This window comes from Erithacus rubecula (assembly GCF_903797595.1).
Source record: "Erithacus rubecula genome assembly, chromosome: 8".
Lineage (NCBI taxonomy): Eukaryota > Metazoa > Chordata > Aves > Passeriformes > Muscicapidae > Erithacus > Erithacus rubecula.
In genome coordinates, this window is record NC_136659.1 from 8,113,492 (window position 1) to 8,132,674 (window position 19,183).

Sequence of the window (19,183 nt, forward strand, 5' to 3'; positions counted from 1 at the left end):
CTGGGTGTTGAACTAAGATCCCCTAACCTGCTAGCCCCAAAGTCTTGCAGCACAGAGTCCTCCCTGGAGCAGCAAATGTTAGGCTGGGCAGCACTTTTTAATGTATTTGCTTGGGGATTTGGAGGCAGTGTTTTTTGGTTTTGCCTAGATTTACAAGTTGCAGTGCCCTACTTCCAATATATAAAAACTTAGTAAAAAATAACATTTAAAATTGTTTACAGTCTAGGAAGCTTCTTCGGGAACTCAAGCATCTGAAGCGTTGCAACGAGGCTGCCACAGTAATTGCTGCTTATTGGCATGGCACCCAGGTAAGAAAATGGCAACAAGCTGTGCAGCTGTGTGTCCCTGCATAGAATGAAGAAGGATAATCCCTCAGGGCAGTTATCTGGGAATATTGTCAGTGCCTTAAACCGCTTTGACTGCTTAAACTGTTGTTTTGGTTTCTCTTTGCTGCTAACACGTCGTAGCTGGTGCAGTCTGGGAAGCTGGGACACACTTTAATGTTTGCTGTTTGTAGTGACTGGTTACTGGCTTGCTTTCTTGCACCAATGGGAACTTGCAGTAACCTTTTCTTTCCTAAGCTTTTCTATATCCCGTTTTCAAATGCATCACAGGCACGAAGGGAACTGAGACGACTGAAAGACGAGGCTAGAAATAAACATGCTATTGCTGTTATTTGGGCTTTCTGGCTTGGATATAAGGTACTTCATGCACATGTCACATGTCCCCCCCTTCATTACTCAGCAATACCATCATTTCATCACTATTTCATGGTGGGAATTAATGACTAATACAATTCAATCTGAAATAATAGAGCATGATCACCAATTCCTTCCATTTCCATTCATGCCACACCTAATTAATCTGATAGCATTGTGTATGCCAGTTTTTTGTAGAGTAGGAAATTCTTTGCATGGCAACCAAGGACAGATTTGCACTAACAAGCCATTAGACTAGATTAAAAATGACTGGACTACAGTAATCTCAAATTAGGAAATGCATTTAATTACATGTAAATATGCAAAGCGTGGTTTGTGGGGGGAGAGAATGTTGGGGGTTTTTGGTGTGTTCCTCCCCATGCCCCCAACAAGTGCTTTCAGTGACACTGTGTTAGTGATCCAATTGAGATTGTCACCACATGTAACATAATCTGTGGTCTGAACAGTCTTCATCTACAAGTTCAAACCAGCATTATTAAATTCTAGTTGTGATTAGTTTAATTGAGTCTCTGGCTGTGATTTGAACCAGTAAAAAAAAATTCAGTAACTACAAGTAAAGCAAAATTTTATGAGCTGATCTTGTAGCAGAAAATGATGTTGGTTTGCAATTCTAAACTTACAGCTCTAGAAAAATCCCAGGAATTTCAGCATCAGCTGTTTGTTTTCAGAAGCAAAGTCCCACTGAAAGATTCTTGCTAATCCCCAGCCTGTAGTTGTGGGTTATGTGAACATTTGAAATGCTGTTCACTAGAGGTCAAAAATATATTGGTTTCAATTAATAAATTCCTAATTTAGTTGAAAACCATAAAAACATTGGACTTAAAACATTTTTCAGTTATTATTTATGTTGTGGGTGTGTTGTTAGAACACCTTGCCAACTGGATGGAGAAATGTGCTCAAATTACATCTGGGGTATATTGCTGTGTTTGACCTTTGCTATTTTGGTATAAATCTAATAGATTTCCAGCAAAATGGCAGCCCTGGGAATCCAAACACACATGTACAGAATTTCCTTCATACTGGAGAGTCTTCAGAACTTTTCAGTTCTAGCTTGATATTTAGGTAATGATATAATTTGACAGACACACAGTTTCCTCTATGTGATTAAGCACATTGAGAATTTATTGTATTTTTAACCAGAGTTCCTTTCACCAAAAAATCACTCAGTACTGCAGAAGATATATTTATTTCCATAGTTTTAAGATACTCCTTAGAATTAAAAGATACATCCAGTGGATGCAATAGTATTAACCATGTTAAAGTTCCTCATTTAAATGTTTAGTAGATTTGGATAATTTTTAACATGGTTTAATAGTTATTTTTATCAACTGGCTCACAGGAATTTAATGAAAAATTGTCTCCTTATTCCTTGAATAGAAATAATCCAAATATAATAATATATATGTATATAAAGATAATAATCTAAATTCAATTAAGCTTAGAAAAATAATTGCAGTCTCTGATAAGGGAGACAACTTTTTATTGGTGTGATCTTTTATCTTTTCCTGGGGGAATATTTAAAACAAAAAAATTTAAAAGTTATCAGAAGTCTCTTGATTTACCAAAAAAACCCACAAATAAACAAGAATAAAACAAGAGTGAGCCTCAAGTACTCGGTTTCCTTCCTTCTCACAAGATAGACAAATACTTAGCTTTGCATTGCTTTTACATTGCTGTGCAGTAGGAGCTTTTCTGCCAAGCAGATGAATGAAAACATAATCTCTGAGTCTACATCTACTGCACATTAACCTTTCCAGCTGCACCAGAAGAGCATAACTGGCAGAGGCTGGAACTGCTGCTGTACAGGTCTGATAACTTACAGCTTGACAAGTGCAGAAGCAGGGTTGGAGCTGCTCTGACTGAGCTTGTAATACTGCAACTCTTCTTCAGTGCTGTCATCAGATAACTGAATTAAAAATGTGCTGCAGTCCCCTAAAATGCAGCATTCTGTTAAGTTGCCCACACATGCCTCAAACTGCTTTCTTAAAATTGAATGATTGATGAAAGGTAGGAAGGTGCCTATTTCTTTTCTCATGAGGAATGTGATAGGTTTGATGGCGGCTTTACCCTTTAATTCTACAGACACACATCATTTAACAGGCTGGAGAATTTTTTTCCTAAATACATAAAGATCAAAATAAGAAATAACCTGTAGAATAAAAGCCCTCATTACAGTGCAGGAAAGTCATCATGACACTGAGCTGATAGTGAGATTTCAGCTCAGAACGTGCGTCCTTTGATTGCGAAGCTGCAGGCAGAGCTCTCCCGTTAGAATCCAGCTGTGGGACGCACAGAGAGGAGGAGGAAGGGCTGGCAGTGAACCACACCAGGCTGTCAAACTCCCACCTGTCCATGCCACATCAGCACTGGTTTCACTGTGTGTGGCTCTGTCCCTCCCTGGCGGGTCCCGTGTGCTGTCTGCTCGCGCTGTCTCTTGTTCACTCTCTGAACCTTCCAGGCTCGGAGGGAGCTGCAGCGCTTGAAGGACGAGGCTAGGCGTAAGCATGCTGTGGCAGTCATTTGGGCTTACTGGCTTGGACTGAAGGTACTTTCTCCAACATGGACTCAGTGAAGCGTGGCACACCTTACTAACTCCTAATAAACCAGCAGTTATGCTGGGATGCTTTTTTACACATTGGTTAACTTGGTCATGGACTTAACAAAGTCGTGAGCTGGAGCTGCCTCACTTACAGCAGCATCGAGGCATTGGGGGTTTTTTGTCATGTCAGGAATCCCAGCTTTCAAGAGAAGGACAAAAGCCAGGTTAAAGGCACTCTATTACAGCTGTTGACATTAAAAACTGACCTACCTTGGCAAAGGTCTTATCTGGAAAGATTACAAGGATGTATTTTCTTTTTGTGACCTCTGCTTGTTAGACACTTCCACCCTACTTCCCATTCTGGCTCACTGCTGCTCGCAGTAGACCCCTGATCCCAGCGTGGAGGAGGGCAGGGTATAAAGCCAGTGGTCGTGTCCTGTTGCATCCAGCAGCCTTTTTAGGGCCTGGCATTGCACACAGCTACCCATGGCTTGTGACAGCCATGAATTCCTAGGAAAAATTGAGATGCTCAAAAGCGTTTTGTTTCCCGTCCCTTGCTTTCAAGGACAGGTTGGCAAAAGAAAACACATCTGTAATCTGGAAAAATGTAGTTCTGCTCTGTAAATAGACTATGAAAATGGCATCTTCAGATGTTTCAGGTCTGTGCCCAGATGATTTGCACAACACAGTTTTAGAGATGCAGCCCTGAAGAGCTGCAGAAATCTGAATCTGTTTAGTTTGGCTGGGGGTGACTTTGGCTAATAGGAATTCTAGACTACAGAGGTATGAAAGGAACAATTCACTCCATTATGCAGAGTAAAGTTCAGCTCTCATATTCTTGTACTTATCCTGACAGTGATGAAATGGGACAAAGAGAAACATATCATTGTATATAATACATGTTCAGTTGTATTTTTAAAAAAATCCATTACAATACATACATGGAAACCAGAGCTGGAAAATACAAAGGAGCCATTTTAAGAAGTCATTCTGCAGATCAGAATCACACTTTAAGTACTACTGCCAAAGTAGGTCTGTTTTTATGATTTTAAAGCAAGGCTATGTCCCTCCTGAGAACTCAGAGACCATTTTATATCAAACAGCAGCATTTAAATGCAAGCTGATGACTCCAAAACCTTTGAGGCACATTATAGCAGGGATACATTTCTGCAGTCTGTGGTGTGGTTTTCAGTGAGTTCATTAAATAGTGTAAGCTACATTTCCAATTTCCATCTCACTTGAAATACACAGGTTTTTCTGAATAAGACTATATTCTGTCTTTCCAATGTATCACTGTTACCACAGGTAGTTTGAAGGCAAAGTCCTTTCACCCATGACATGTGAGGCTAAAGAATTAAAATTGATAAAAATGATGAAGATGAAACCATTTAGTTGTGAGGATTTTTAGATTTTTTTTTAATTGTATGCCAAGTAGATTTTAATAGCATTCGTGGTACTTTCCAGATTTAGGCTTTTCTGGAGCAGCTTGCATTTCTCAGTGCTTGCTTTGCAGCTTCCCTGCAGCACCAATAGGATGTGTGGGTGTCTATTAGTTCCTGTCTTCCCAATTAATTTGCACACCTTGCAGCTTGCAAAGAATAATATAAAGCAGGATCATTAAGGGGAGTCTATGGTGAGATTTGAGGTGATTGTGCTTGGAGTGGCTTTGTGTGTGTTGATTATCATCACTGAATAATTAATAAATTATGTACTCCAATTATAGAGCACTAAGCCTTGCAGAAAATGACTGAATAAATACTCTGATATTTTTCTCTTACAATGTGAGAAGGAAAAATATCTGCACTGAATTTGCATGGAATGATGACAGCTGAATGCTGCCAGTTTTGTTGATACATCTTAATATGTAATTAAGCAAAATCTGTTTACCTGTGGGGTGTTTTTTGTCCCCAAATGGTGACAGATTCTTGCTTGTCAAATGCTGGTCTATCTTAAAATGCATGAATCACTGTGAGGCAGAAGGGGGTGCCAGGGTAAATTTTTTTTCTCTAAGTTGAAGGGGATTTTATTCTATGGGTTTCCCTTTAAGTTCTGGTTACAGAGAAGCCAGCAACACACAGTGAGTTAGCTAAAACCACTAAATTTTGCTCTGGGGTAAATTATGCAAAGCCACGATGTTTTCCCTGGGTTTTGCCCAAAACCCATAACAGGTGTGTTGCAGGCTGTGCTAGAGTTTGCAACCTTTGTGTTGATTTTCTGCCCTTACCAAGAACCAAAATCTTGCTTTTCTTTTGAGGACTGCTTGTGTGAAAAGAATTTTTTCATGCAGAAGTCTGCTCTGGAAAAAAAAATCCACTTTTTATTATAGTAAACCCTGTATTAAGAATTTTAAAGGAGAAAAATCTGAAAAATTCACCGGTTAACTCTGTAATTAGCATCAAATCAGTGTCACTTCAGACACAAGAAAATTGTATCATCACTTTTTCCAGTCCAGCTTTATGCAGAAGCCTATTGAAAATAGATTCATGCTGTGAATTTGACAATATTTGAATAATTTGCTTTTTTGGAGGGAAGTATTTCAAATTCCTTGATAAGTTTGCAAATATTTGCACTCAGGTCAGCTGAGGTATCTTTCAGACATCGTGGTCCATGGTTTACCTCACATAATTTAAGTGTGACCAGGTGATGTTCCTATTTCCTTTGCATGAAAATATGCTTGTTTTAGTATTTTCTACTGTAGAGATTGTTTAAAAAGTACCTGTGCAAACAAATTCATTCTTTATATTCATTTTGAGGCTTTGTTTAACTTTCCAGGTCCGTAGAGAATACAGGAAATTCTTCAGAGCCAATGCTGGAAGAAAAATTTATGAATTTACCCTTCAGAGACTTGTATGTATTTATCTGTACAAAGCACATGTGCACTTTCTGTGTTTTAAGCTTTTATTTTCTATCAAATGTAACAGTTGTGCTATGAAAGTCTTTGTAAGGAAATGCCCAAGTACATGGAGAAGTGACAAATTAATAGTCTGATATTGTAAAGAAAGGATAGTGATAATGTTTGAAGGTGTAGGAATGGTATGAAGTATTTGGCACACTTCTGTGATGCCTAAATCTGGTTTTCTTAATATACCTGGCTTTAAAAATCCATAATCTGGTTTATGGAGAGTTGAAGTTTGGTAACTGTGCTTTTTAATCACAGAGCATCTGCTTTTCCTTGCTTCAGTAATTCTGATATTTGAACATTAACAAAGCATCTTGCTTCAATTTTATCACAGATGCAAAAATACTTCTTGGAAATGAAGAATAAGATGCCTTCTTTATCACCAATAGATAAAAACTGGCCAGCAAGGCCTTACCTTTTCTTGGATTCAACTCACAAGGAACTAAAGAGGATTTTCCATTTGTGGAGGGTAGGATATGTTCTGGTCCTGTATATGTAGAACTTCTTCTCATGATTTTCAACAGTTTTATTCACAAAGGGTCTATTTTTAGGATGTATTTCCTTCTATTCCAGCCAGGATAATTTTATTTTTTTGGAAGGAGTATGTTTTTTGATCATTGCCTTTGGCCTGCAGGGGATATAACTATCCTGGCTACTCCTTTCTGGGTCTAGGGGGAGAGATTTGCTTCCTGCCATCAGCCTGTTAATTAATAGCTTGTAATGTGTCCATGGCCAGGGCTTAGACCAACGCTGGAAGTGCTGGGTGGAATTTTTTACTTATGAGTTGTGGTTAGCTGAAATGTGTTTTGGATCTTTGGATGGAGAAAAGGGCGAGAATCTGCACAAGAGCTGATGGGATGTTTTATTGATCTTGTGGGCTGTGTTTTCTGTGAATTGTCAAGCAACAGTTCTTCTTTCTGAGCCTGCAAAACTCACCCTCTCAGCTGTGATTTTTTTTCTTTCTCTCTGCCTACATGCACTTCCAAAATTGTGGAGCTGTATTTTTGTTTCTGTGAGCCTTTTTAGCCCACTCTTCCAATGAATGGTAGCTCCTAGATTAAGCTCATGTTCGAGTGCAATGTGCTTATAGATGTTTTATGTATTGTTTCTGGTGTGATTCAAAAGTATCTAGAATGGGTGAGGGGGAAAAAAACACCTCTCCTGTTTGTTATCAGTGGCGTGTAGGATGGAGCTGAATCACTTCAGAGGCATACAAAGAATGTGCATCTTGAGCAATGAGCAAACATTAGTCTGGGGTGCTGTGAGATTGGGAAAGATAATTTTATGGTCTGTTTAATATATCCTGTTTTGTAGTGTAAGAAGTACAGAGATCAGTTCACAGATCAGCAGAAGCTCATATATGAAGAAAAACTGGAAGCAAGTGAACTTTTCAAGGACAAGAAGGCTTTATATCCAGCCAGGTAATGACTGATTCTGCTGCTTTTAGTGTATGAGAAATTAAGATATTCTTACATAGATTTGGGAAACTGAGCAAGATCCTGCTTTTTATCTTAAGCAGGAAAGTGCATATTCCTTCTTTGACAGCACCCCTCCATGATTTGCCTTTACCATCCTGAAAATTGACCTCAGTTAGAAGCAAACTTAGATGATGTTACTACCACCAGTCCTGTGACAGGAAGAAATTCTGGTCCAGAATCCATGGTGGTTTGTTGTTCTTTCCCCTCATTCCCATCAGGCAGTAGTAAAGGTGGAGTGAGACACTGAGACAGTGCCACTCACTCCCAGATGAGCTGTGCTGGGGAGCTCTCCTGTGTTCAAACTTAGCACGTTCACCAGAGTGCTCTGAGGTGAAGACTGGGTAATTGAAGAGTTAGATGCATATCTTATTGCAAAGATACTTAAAAGAAGTTTCTGTTTCCATTTTAGAATATTTTTTCTTTTTTTCTTTTTTCCTTTTAATAATGTGAAATCTCTGCAAATAAGTTTTTTTTTGTTTCACAGATTATCGAATTCTTTAAAACTGACAGATTCTTGTCATTGCTGTCTATAGAGCCAGCATTATTCAACAAAGTGCAGCAGCATCTAATTTTATTTAAGGAATATACTACTTCTGGTATGCTATAAAACTTACAAAAGAGAGATAAGATGTAAATGAAATAAGTTGGCTTGCACTTTTTAAGTGAATATGAGCTTATAAATAGTTTTTTCTAGAAAATAACTGTCCTGTCCATCAAGAGAGAGCTTTCTCTTGAAAGCTGTAGTTTGAGCTGAGCAGGAACAAATAGAATGAGAGGCAAGGTTCAGCAGAGGGAGGAACAGAATCTACAAGAGTTTATGAGAGCAGTTCCATGCATGGACAAGCTCTGCTTGTTGTTTGTGTGTTTCCTTGGGTTTTTGTGTCATTTTTTTTATAGAGACATTTCCTGTTTTCCTGTAATGGGCTCAGTGTATGTTTCTCTTTTTTTCCCCTTCAGTAGATCATTTACTTAATGGCTATATATGCTAGCTTGTGGTTACTTCCCTTATTTGCTTTGGGATGTCTTTTTATGCTGCTGGGAAAAGAGAAAGATGATGCCTTTGGACTTTCCTATGAGCAAGCAGGACTTTTTAGGTTTTAGTCCATATGCATCTGCTCAGCATAGAACTCCTTGGGAAGGAAGGAATTCTATTTATGTCCCTGGTTTGGTACCTTTTACACCAAGGCTGAACAATGAAATAGCATACAGCAAAATACACACACACACACACATATATATATATACCTTATATATATGAGTCATCTTTATCCAAGACATTCTTAAGTGGTCTATGATAGAGGAACTGTTGACTAATTTCAGTTTTAGCTATAACTTGTCATTGTTTTGTCAGGGATGAAGGCCACAGGGAATCTACTGTTTTGATGACTATGGTTTCATAATGCTAATTAATAAAAACCAAAAATCCCCAAAGTTCCAACATGGTGGAAAGTTAGAATGCTTTCCCTACCCTGCATTCATTTAGAAACATTTCCATCTCTTTTTTCCTGGTATTCAGAGTTGATTAGCTCCTACTGTTGTTTTGCTGTTTTGTTTTTTTTTTTTTTTTTTAATCGGCCTAAGGGTAGAGAAAATTACTGTATAAGGTTTCTGATTAATTAGTATGATAATGGTTCATAGGATGTGGCTAATTTTCTGTTTTAGTATAATTATTTAAGTAGAGAGAGGGACTTGTGGGTACTAAAATTCCAGTACCCTTGCTCTTTCCCATCTCTCTGTGTGCCAGAGATGCAATTGCAAAGGCAGTGCTATTCCACATAATGTATTGGTTTCTCTTGGGCTCCAGTCTTGGCAAAGCTTTGCCTGTATTTAAACCACCATTTTAAAAGTGACTTCCAAACAAAGCAAGCAGAATTCATAACTTCTTGGCCTCATTTTAACACAGAACAAAGCAATTTGGCCCAGTTGATTGGAAAATGCTTCCAGAGCAAGGAGAAACCCCATCCTACTCTGTCTTTGGTGATAACCTTCTCTTCATCCAGCACAAGTGGAAGTTGTATTTGGTGCATGTCCTCACAAAGCCTTGGTGGTGCAGGGTTTGCTCCTTCCCTGAGGCTGGTGTCTAACTCCTGTTTGCTGTGCTGTTGTCCTGGGCAGTGTTGGGCAGCCGTTCCAAGGGGCTTACCTGGAGATCAGCGAGAACCCCAAGTACAAAAAGCTCAAAGACGCCGTGGACGAAAAGATCATTATTGCAGAAGTTGTGAATAAGATCAACAGAGCCAACGGGAAGGTAATCACATGGATTTGATGTATCCAGAAGGGTAGATCATTTTTGTTATAAATACATTGAAAGCAAGACTTCTAATAGTCTGAGGATTTTTGACTGGAAAAATGTTGGTTTTTAAGTCACTTGGTGATTTTAAACACTTCTTTTACGTTTACATAAAGATTGCAAAAATCTTGTTTTGGAGTTTGCAGTGACTTTTCCAAACAAAAAAGGTGTCTCATCAGCTGGTAACAGACTGTATTGTGTCACAAATAAACATAGTCTCTGTACTCAGCTAAAATCTTCTATTTTCCAATTAAAGAAAATAAATGTTTAGAGAATATCTTATTCAAGTATTTAGAAAGCTTTTCAAAGTCCATGCTGTCAGTCAAGCTTCTGATTATCACATTTTATTATGAGAGGCATCCTCTGCTAGCTTTGCCTGTCTTCCAAAGCTCTTTGGAATGAAGAGTCAAGTTTCTTGTATCATTTGAATAAAGTTGTTAAATATGGTGTGTACCTTTTTGTTCTGCTACCACAGAACACATTTTGCATTTAAATTATACTTATTAAAACAGGAGGTATTATTTTGCCTTAGTAAACTTAATTGCTTTCACCATATCTGTCTAAATATTAGAAGTAGTAGATCTCAACTACTCAGATGTAGATGTAATTTATGCATTTGTAGGAGGGAAATTAGGTTGCCAGTTGTTGATTCCAAGTTAGTTTCTTCTAAACCAGAAAATTAATTAAATGAAGACAATATCTTTCCTGTACTCGCATAGGCTACAGTGCTCAAGATTTAAAAAAAAAAAAAATAATGAACTATGGTTCTGTGTGCTTAAGGCAGCTACTTCTTAATTCTAATTAATATTTTATTCTTTAAAAGTTTACAGGAAAAAAATGTGTACGTGGATTAATTTCTTCTTTCTCTTTCTTAGTATTTTCTATGACAAATTTAAGAACACGCATTTCATGCTTTAAAAGTATTTGTCTTTTGAAAATATGAATGCTTATCCTTCTAAAGGGTAATTCCAGTAGATAAAGGGAGGAGAACATAACTCTAAAAAGTACTTATGTGATTTGTGTTGCTCTGCATAATAATTTTGGTGAATAATGATCAATATAGACTTAGCGTGTAATGATTTTCCTGGAGATTTAAAGAACATGAGAAATGAGGTTATCCTGATTTGCATAGTTTCAGTGTTTCACTTTCTGAATTTTACAGTAAGCCAGTAATTAAAGGAACTGTTTATACCTAAGCATATGTGCCAAAATGAGCTAAGCTTCTCAGTCTATAATTAGACACATAAATAAATTTGACCTGATTTTAACTGATCTGCAGCTTTTACTGAACATCAAGGGTTCACATTTGTTAATGTGGGCCAAGCTTTTTAACTCCGTGAGCTCCTTGGATTCCTAGTAGGTGCTCCCTGATAAACCAGTTCTCTCCTCATGTAGACCATGACCTGCATGTTTGCATTTTCACAGGCTGCATCCAGGATTTTCTTATTAACCAAAAACAACGTTCTTCTTGCGGATCAGAAATCTGGGACTATCAAATCAGAGGTTCCTCTGGGAGATGTTACCAAAGTGTCCATGAGCTCCCAAAATGATGGATTCTTTGCAGTGCACCTCAAGGAGGTTGGTTACCACCCCATCACACAATAATGTGATTTTTTTTACATGCAGCAATGTAAAACTTGTTAATTATCTTGTAGCATTAAACCATAGGGGTCAGCTTGTCGGCTTAGAAATTTATTGAACTTTGCCATAGCTGAAAAAACTTTGATTTGAAGCTACTGGTGCCAAATGAGAACAGTTTATTACATTATGAACTAACATTTAACTGTGAGAATCAGACTTCATGTTTCACTGCAGTCTCTTCAGGACCAGAGTTTTCCACTTGCAATATGGTTCAGGTACCTTGAGCCAGTGTTTTCCTTACATGTACTGGCTGAATATTTCTCTCTTCTTTATGGGATGCCAAGAAGTCCACGTTGAGGCACAGTTAATTTGTTCCTCAGTTCTAAGGAACTTAGCTCAGTGCTATATTTGCCTCACTTCACTGTAACCATGGCTCTGCTAAAATCATTAAGCTGGCATCTGTATTCTAGCCTAAATGAATTTGAAGAACTGTTACATACAGTGTCTTTTCATACTCACTGCCATCATGCTACCAACAATCCTGGTGTTGGTATTTTGCTTTTGTTCCTTTCTTAGAGTGAAATGGATTGGACTGGATTGGATTGGGTTGGAAGTTTGCTGTGGTATATCCAGATAAGGGATGAAGAAACACTACAGTTCTGTAGAAAAATTAAGATGACCCTCCTTGAGGGCAGAGGGTTTTTTTTTTCCCTTTCACACCTGATTTGTAGATTACTTGGGTGCAAATGGTATTTTGATCCTATACACTGCACTGCAATCACTATTTAATTTACAAGACAAAAGATTGTTGTTTCCTAAAACTGGAAAGAGAAGATTCCATGTAAACCCTCCTGCCTGGCTGCCATTTAATCATACTCAAGGTTTTGGTAGTCCTAACTGTTTTCCTTCCTGTTTCAGGGTTCAGAAGCTGCCAGTAAAGGAGATTTCCTGCTCAGCAGTGATCACCTCATTGAAATGGCCACTAAACTGTACCGCACTACTCTCAGCCAAACCAAACAGAAGCTCAACATTGAGATATCTGATGAGTATGTTTCTTGTTTGCTTAAGAGTGCATTTGCTTCAATGCAGCATGCTAAAAAGTCAAGTATCTAGTGTCAGAATAACAAAACACTGTTGTGTAGCTCATACTTCTTTTCTCTTGACAGAATGCTTGTAAAGAGGGATCCAGTTTTCAGTATGTGCTCATTTATAGTATTCATTTTGGCTTTTATGTCCCTGAAAGCCATTACAGAAAATGTGCTTTTGTTAAAGTACTTTCACATAGGGCTGTGAAGCAGAATTGCTGCTGTAGAAACAATCAAGAGTTACAACATTTGAGAGAGCAATTTTGCATGTGACTGAAAAGTTCACAGATTACTATGAGATATTTATAGATTAGAGTGGACACTAAGTGCAAAGTTCTTCTGAAAACAACCCAAAAAGAAAACAAAGCTCCTCCCCAATCCAATGTAGATTTATGAAGCTCTATCTTCTCTTGTGAAGGTGTAACAACCTATTGTTGTTCAAAAGCTTTGTTTGATGAAAAGTTTGCATCTTAAAATAGTATTCTTTCTGCTTGGTACAATTTCATATTTTGGCCTTATTTAAGGACTGCCTTTTTAATGTTTTTAGTTATGTAATAAAGGTGTTTATGTGTGTGTGTGAGCTCCTACAGTTTGCTGAGTAAGAGTCTCCCACTTAGTCCACCACTGTCATGTGCCACTTTTGTTCTGTGAAGTGGCCCCTCTTTTCAGTAATGTTGATTTTGTGGGTTTATTCACTTTGAATAAAGTAGAAAATTTGGAACTCTTTAACAATGGCAAAGTAAATTTCCCATGGGCAAAAATTGAGCCTTTTTGTCTAGAACATACTGTGTGTGTTCTAGAGTCATGGTAGTGAGTACATTTTGTATCTGTTCAGATTTGAGGACTTATTAAAGGGCTAATTTTGCTCTTTCCTTGAAAATAAAACCTGCCATTTCCCTTTGTTCTGTTACCAGATGTCATTTAATTTGCTTAGGGAGTGTGTGGTTTTGTAGTCTCTAAAAGAGTGTGGCTATCCCCACTAAGTTTCTAGTTTAAGGGATGCTACAAAGGAGTAAACCACTAAAGCAAAGTTTAAGCACTAGTCTGGATTGCCTGCTTGCCTTAGGTCTGGAAAACAGCCTGCTGTCAGGGAGCCTTGCTTTTTGGGATGTGGTCTTTCTTTCTTCCCTTGCAGATTAAAAACATTCATGTGTGTATTGCTGTTGAGTTTATCCAGACTAAATAACTTCAAACTGTTCGTGTCTCCGTTGATGGTGAAGCCGGAGTCTTCTCCTTCTAGAGTTTAGACACAAGCACAGCTAGGGATTGGAGAGAAAATGTGGCCTTATTTTGGCTGCTCTGCTTTTTGGGGGGGAGAGAGCAAGCTCTGAGTGCAGGAAAGCAGGAAAGCAGCACCGAGGGGCAGCTCAGCACAGCAGAGGCCACTTCCTCCCCTGAGCTCTGCCGTCAGCTTGATTTGTGGTTTCCGGCTGCAGAGCAAATTCTTTGAAGTTTTTGGCCTCTGCTGGAGGACTTTTTTTAAGGATGCTAAAAGGGAAAATCGGCTGTGTTACAAAGGACTTTTTAGGTCAGCAGCCACTGCATGAGAGCCAAGAGGCAGCACTGCCTCGCTTATTGCTTTTAATCTCGCTGTCCAGATCCGTGAGAGCTTGTTGGGTTTGTGTGGTGGTGGGTTTTTTTTAAAAAAAAGCATTTCTCCACTTTCAGTGAAATTTCCCTTCCAGTAAAAAGTGAAGAGTCAAATCCAGATTAATTTACCCTGAACTGTAGAAAATGTCTAAATTTGGAGAGTGTTGGGCAGGAAGTGAATTTTCTCAGATGCTGAGCAGGGGGCTATAAAGGCTAACTGAGGATTAGACATATGAGAGCTGCTAAAATACCAGATGTACTAAATTAAGCATAAATCAGAAGAAAACTCCCAATGTTGCCACAGAAGTATTGAGCTTCCATGAAAACAGAGAAGTCCCTTTGGCTGACAGTGGAGTAGTTGGAAATAGTCTTTGCTGCATTTCTGGTACACGAGAAATTGTGTTTGAAATTGTTTTTTTTTCTAAAGGGATAGCAAATTAAGTTGTAAAATGTCCACAGCTGTAGGCAAAAAGCAATCATCAAGAGGTACAATCTGAAGGAGGTTCTAGCCATACAGGAACCCATGGGGTTTTTTTTTATTTATCCCCCAACTCTTTATTATTAATACAGAGCTGAAAAATGACATCTTTTGGAGTGATTCTTAGAACCAACAGGACAAGACTTCTGCTCCTCATATGTTTTTATTTTTTTTTTTTTTCTCTTTTCCCCTCTCCACACTTAACTAAAATTTTTACTATTCCCTCTCAGGTTCCTGGTCCAGTTCAAGCAGGACAAAGTGTGTGTGAAGTTCATACAAGGCAGCCAGAAAAACGGCAACATCCCAACCTGCAAGCGAAAAAACAATCGGCTTCTCGAAGTGGCTGTCCCCTAACTGCAGCTGGTGACTCTCCCTTTCATGGACTTGTTTCTTTGTAATAGTGCAATTTTAGTGGTTTGGTTTTGCTATTTTTATCCCTTTCTGGAGCTGTTGATGGCTAATAGCTTTAGAAACCCTTGGCAAAACATTTGATCGATCGACTTTGAAATCTTTTTATTCATGCCAGAGTTTTAACCCTCAAAACCACAGATTTTTATCCAGTGAGGCATTTTTTACCAGCTGGCACATATCTGTCATACAACCAATCATTCTCTTTGTTTAGCAGCAGTATTTTAGTGCAGCATATCATAAACCCACATATTAATGGTAACTTGTATTCCTTAGTCTAGAGACCTGCTTAACAGGAATTACACATGGCCTTGATGCTGGGTGTCCTTTTATCCCAGGCTGTCCAGGTGTCTGGCAGGTTCCCCCTGTGCAGCCCAGCAGAGCAGGGGCTGATAAAACAACTCCTGTAGCTCACACTAGGACCTGTGTAACTCAACCTCCCCGTCAGCACAGCACAGAGACATCTAATTCTGCCAAATAGAAGGAACAGATGATTGCACAAGCAGCTACATGCATAATTTTATAGTAAAACATGTGGAAATTTCGAAACAGCATTTTTAATTAGGTCAGATGTTTTTAATGACTTTATAAAGTAGAGATCAGCAGAATTAAAGAAGCTTTTTTCTTTTTTTCACAAGAGCTATAAAGTTCAAGGCATATTTTCTGTTCTGCTATTCTTCTTTTAAATTATGAGTTAAGATTAGAGCCTGAAAAATGCAATAGTATTCATAACACAAGTAAATGCTAGTTATTTAAACAGTTAGTTATCAAGTGAAAGGTTTGAGCCTTTCTTTTAAATATTGGCATGTACAATGTGCAATAAAACATACGTGACATTTTGTGAGATTATTTATAATACACTTTTGTGTGGAAGAGAGAGGATTGGTGCAGACTGCATAGACAATGTAGGGCTTAAAATAGATCTGTGTTGTTAATTTGCAGTTTTTAGAGTGTACACTACAGTTGTCAATTTGGGAAGAATACTTAGAATTAAAAAAAAAAAAAAAAAAAAAAAAGAAGAAAAAAATCCTTAATTTGAGGGTCTGTATATAAATTGGTATTATGGTAATAAACTGTTCTAATTCTGTGCTGTTTGGTACTCTTATGTTATAACCATATTTTTGTACTCCAAACTATTTTATATAACTCGTGTGCCTGATGTAAATGCGCGCGCAGACAATGCAATCGAGGGCCGCGTTATAAACCTTCAGTGTAACTGGTTGCACTTAACCTTTTGTAAGCCAGCAGCATTAGCTGAAATCCTTGAGAAATCCTTGAGAGGAGAGATGCTTTTCCAGGGGGAAGGAGGTGCTCACGTGAAGGGTTGGTGGGATGTGACCGTGTGAATTGTCGGCGCGTTGTATTTTTGCAGTCTGGTCTAGGACAGATTGAGACCCTGGCTATCTGATGTGCAGTGCTGGAAGTCCAAGCATAAATAAAAGAAAGAGAAAGAAAAGTTCAGAGTCTCCTTCCTCTCCTGGTGGTGATGTGATGTAGTGCTCACGGCTCTGGGTAGTTCAATGTTAAAACACTGTTAACTGCAATAGGTGTTCAAGTGCTAATGCTTATTAGTCTCAAAAATACAACTGGTTTGGGTTACACCATGCTCTGCTTTGGGATTAAATGGTTTTTCTATGATTTGGATACAAAGCAATTGTTTTAACAAGCTGCCTCAGTGTTGCTGTTAAAATCCTGACCTTGGAAGGTGGGAGTAATCAAAAGTTGTACTTCCCAAACTGGCAAAAAGCTCCCTCTTCCTCATAACTGTAGTTCAAACCCTTCTTCTCATAGATGAGTCAGGTTAATAGTTTGATAAAATTTAAATAATTTTACATGTATTGTAATTACAGGTACATGCGAAGGAAATTTTAGAATCAATTTGTGATGCAAAATTATGGTACTTGCAAGGAATTACTCCATTGCCTTAAGAAGACATCACATAATAATGACAATGTGGCTTTTAAAACTCCTAAATCCTGTGTTAGAATTTCTGCTTGGGGAAGATTTGGAGGGTTTGTAAAATTGTTCACTTTCTTGGAAACCTCACAATAAGAACCACATGGAGAAAGTTTTGAAAATTAGTAAAAAAAGTAAGGAAAACAAACATTTGAAATGTGATGTAATTCTGTAGTTTGCTTGCAGGTAAGAGATGGGAGACTTTGGATTAAGAACATCTGGATATTTGGCCCATGAAACAGGGGTATTGCAAGATAATTTTAGGATATTTGTCCCATCCTAGCCAGCTCCAGTGCACATCCCTTCTATTTTTTTGGCCTTTGCAGCAAATTATAATAGCCATCCCTGCAAAAGACTGGAAGAGGCACAAACTCCTCACCTTGAAGTTTCTCTTGCTTCCTTTCTTTTTCTGGACTTTTACAATTTCTACCTTGCACACTGGCTGGTACTTTGTGACAATTATCTTTTGACTCTTGAGTGCTTAGCAATGTACAGAGCAAGTTTTGCTGAACATGAATTGCTAGATATTACTAGGAGACCCATGGTATCTTGATGTTTAGATTTAAGTATCGTGGATGTTGAAAATAAAAATGCAAGGTCACCCAACTACCAAGTTTTTTTTAATTTCTTCTTTTGTTTTCTTTTATCACTGTCTATCAAATGGAATTGTGAATAGTATTCCTCCTATGGTGCTAACCTTCCTGTTGCATCCTTTTACTCTGTAAATGCTATTCTTTCATCTCAAAGCTGGGCAAGGATCATTAAGAAAAAAAAAAAAATGGTGCATGATGCTTTCTAGAATCAAATAAAATTCTATTCCTAGACCTGTATTTTCTCTCTATCGGTATCTTTCTTACTGCAAAAAGAGCAGGTGACTGGTTTTTAGATTAATTATACACAACACTGGTGTGTGACTTGAAGACATTTTTATTTTATATGTGATTCCTTGAGAGGCATCCTCAGTGATCCACAGTAACATTTTTCAGTCCTTTCCTCACCATAATTTTTCCTGAAAACTCTACAAATTCAACTTGTCTAACATTATGTTTTAGACCAATTGCCTGAGAACAGAATTATAGCTAGTTAAACCTGATTTTTAAAAATGGCTTTGTGCCCCAAATTTATCATATTCCACGTGTCTTGTGTTCTGTTTCTCTCCTTTTGTGCTTAACAATTCTATCCTGATTTTTAAAATAGTTCTGTTCACCATAAAAATTATGGAAGAAAAGAAACTAAAATGTAAAATCAGGAAAAGCATTTTCATTTTTTATTTGTGTTTCTTTTCTTTGCCAAAATGAAAGTCTTTTTCTGTACATTTCTGGGGGGAAAAAATTAAGACTGAATTCAAAATTCTTATATGAAATGAGAAAACTTTCCCCAGTCTGTGTAAATGTTAATTTCTCTGTTAATTCTTAGCTATTAGATCACCTGCAGTGCCCCATCCCTCCCTTTCCCTTCACCTCTGAAGCAGAGTGGAGAGAGGATTGTGATGAATTTACAGTTGCTGTTGGTAACTGTTGTGGAAATGTGAGTTTACATAGGTTGGGGCAGATTTGCATTGAGCAGTCTTGAAAAATTAGCTGGAATGCAAAGAGGAAAAAAAGTACTCCTATGAATTTGTTGGTTTTGCTATTTTATGTCTGTGTTTCTTTACAGCTATTTAAAGAATTGGGATGCTGTTATTAATTTAATCTAGTTATCAGCTAGAATCTCTTCTGCTCCTGTTCACTTCCATTCATGGATGAATTGAGTATTCAGACTTTAACTCAAAATGAGAGTTAGGACAGTCTGAAGACCATGGAGTTAACTTTGATTATAAAAAATTGATGAAATTGAGTTCTAAAACTATTAAGAAACAGATGGTTCTCTCCTTGGTTCTAAACTTTTAAACAATTGACATCTAACTGTGAACTGACTAGGCAAAATTATGAAGCATAAAAGGCTTTATATGTGAATGAAAACCCAAAGAAACTGAATCTCTTTTCTTAATAATTCAACTGTTTTTCAAGGTTGCACCCTGCAACCCAAGGTAAGGATCTCTTTGCTGTGCCACATTTTACTGTTTATGGTCTCCAATTATTGAAAAAACAAAAAAAACCCCAACAAAACCCCAAAGAACTAAATATTGTTGTGGCCAGGGAATCTTCTTCCCTGGAAACA

General features: G+C 37.8%; 1 protein-coding gene across 6 annotated transcripts in view; it reads left to right on the forward strand.

The window, feature by feature from the left end:
* MYO1B (myosin IB) overlaps positions 1-17,629 on the forward strand; it is a 99,490-nt gene extending 81,861 nt beyond the window's left edge. For 2 of the 6 annotated variants that reach the window (XM_079311803.1, XM_079311805.1), the window contains exons 22-31: positions 222-308; positions 615-701; positions 3,178-3,264; positions 6,031-6,105; positions 6,492-6,626; positions 7,472-7,578; positions 9,751-9,883; positions 11,351-11,503; positions 12,425-12,552; positions 14,890-17,629. In XM_079311803.1, the coding sequence (XP_079167929.1) occupies positions 222-308; positions 615-701; positions 3,178-3,264; positions 6,031-6,105; positions 6,492-6,626; positions 7,472-7,578; positions 9,751-9,883; positions 11,351-11,503; positions 12,425-12,552; positions 14,890-15,013 (1,116 nt within the window). In that variant the 3' untranslated portion in view covers positions 15,014-17,629. The remainder of the gene's footprint in view (positions 1-221; positions 309-614; positions 702-3,177; positions 3,265-6,030; positions 6,106-6,491; positions 6,627-7,471; positions 7,579-9,750; positions 9,884-11,350; positions 11,504-12,424; positions 12,553-14,889) is intronic. The other 4 variants (XM_079311804.1, XM_079311807.1, XM_079311806.1 and 1 more) reach the window with 2 other exon arrangements.
* The last annotated feature ends 1,554 nt before the right edge of the window (positions 17,630-19,183 follow it).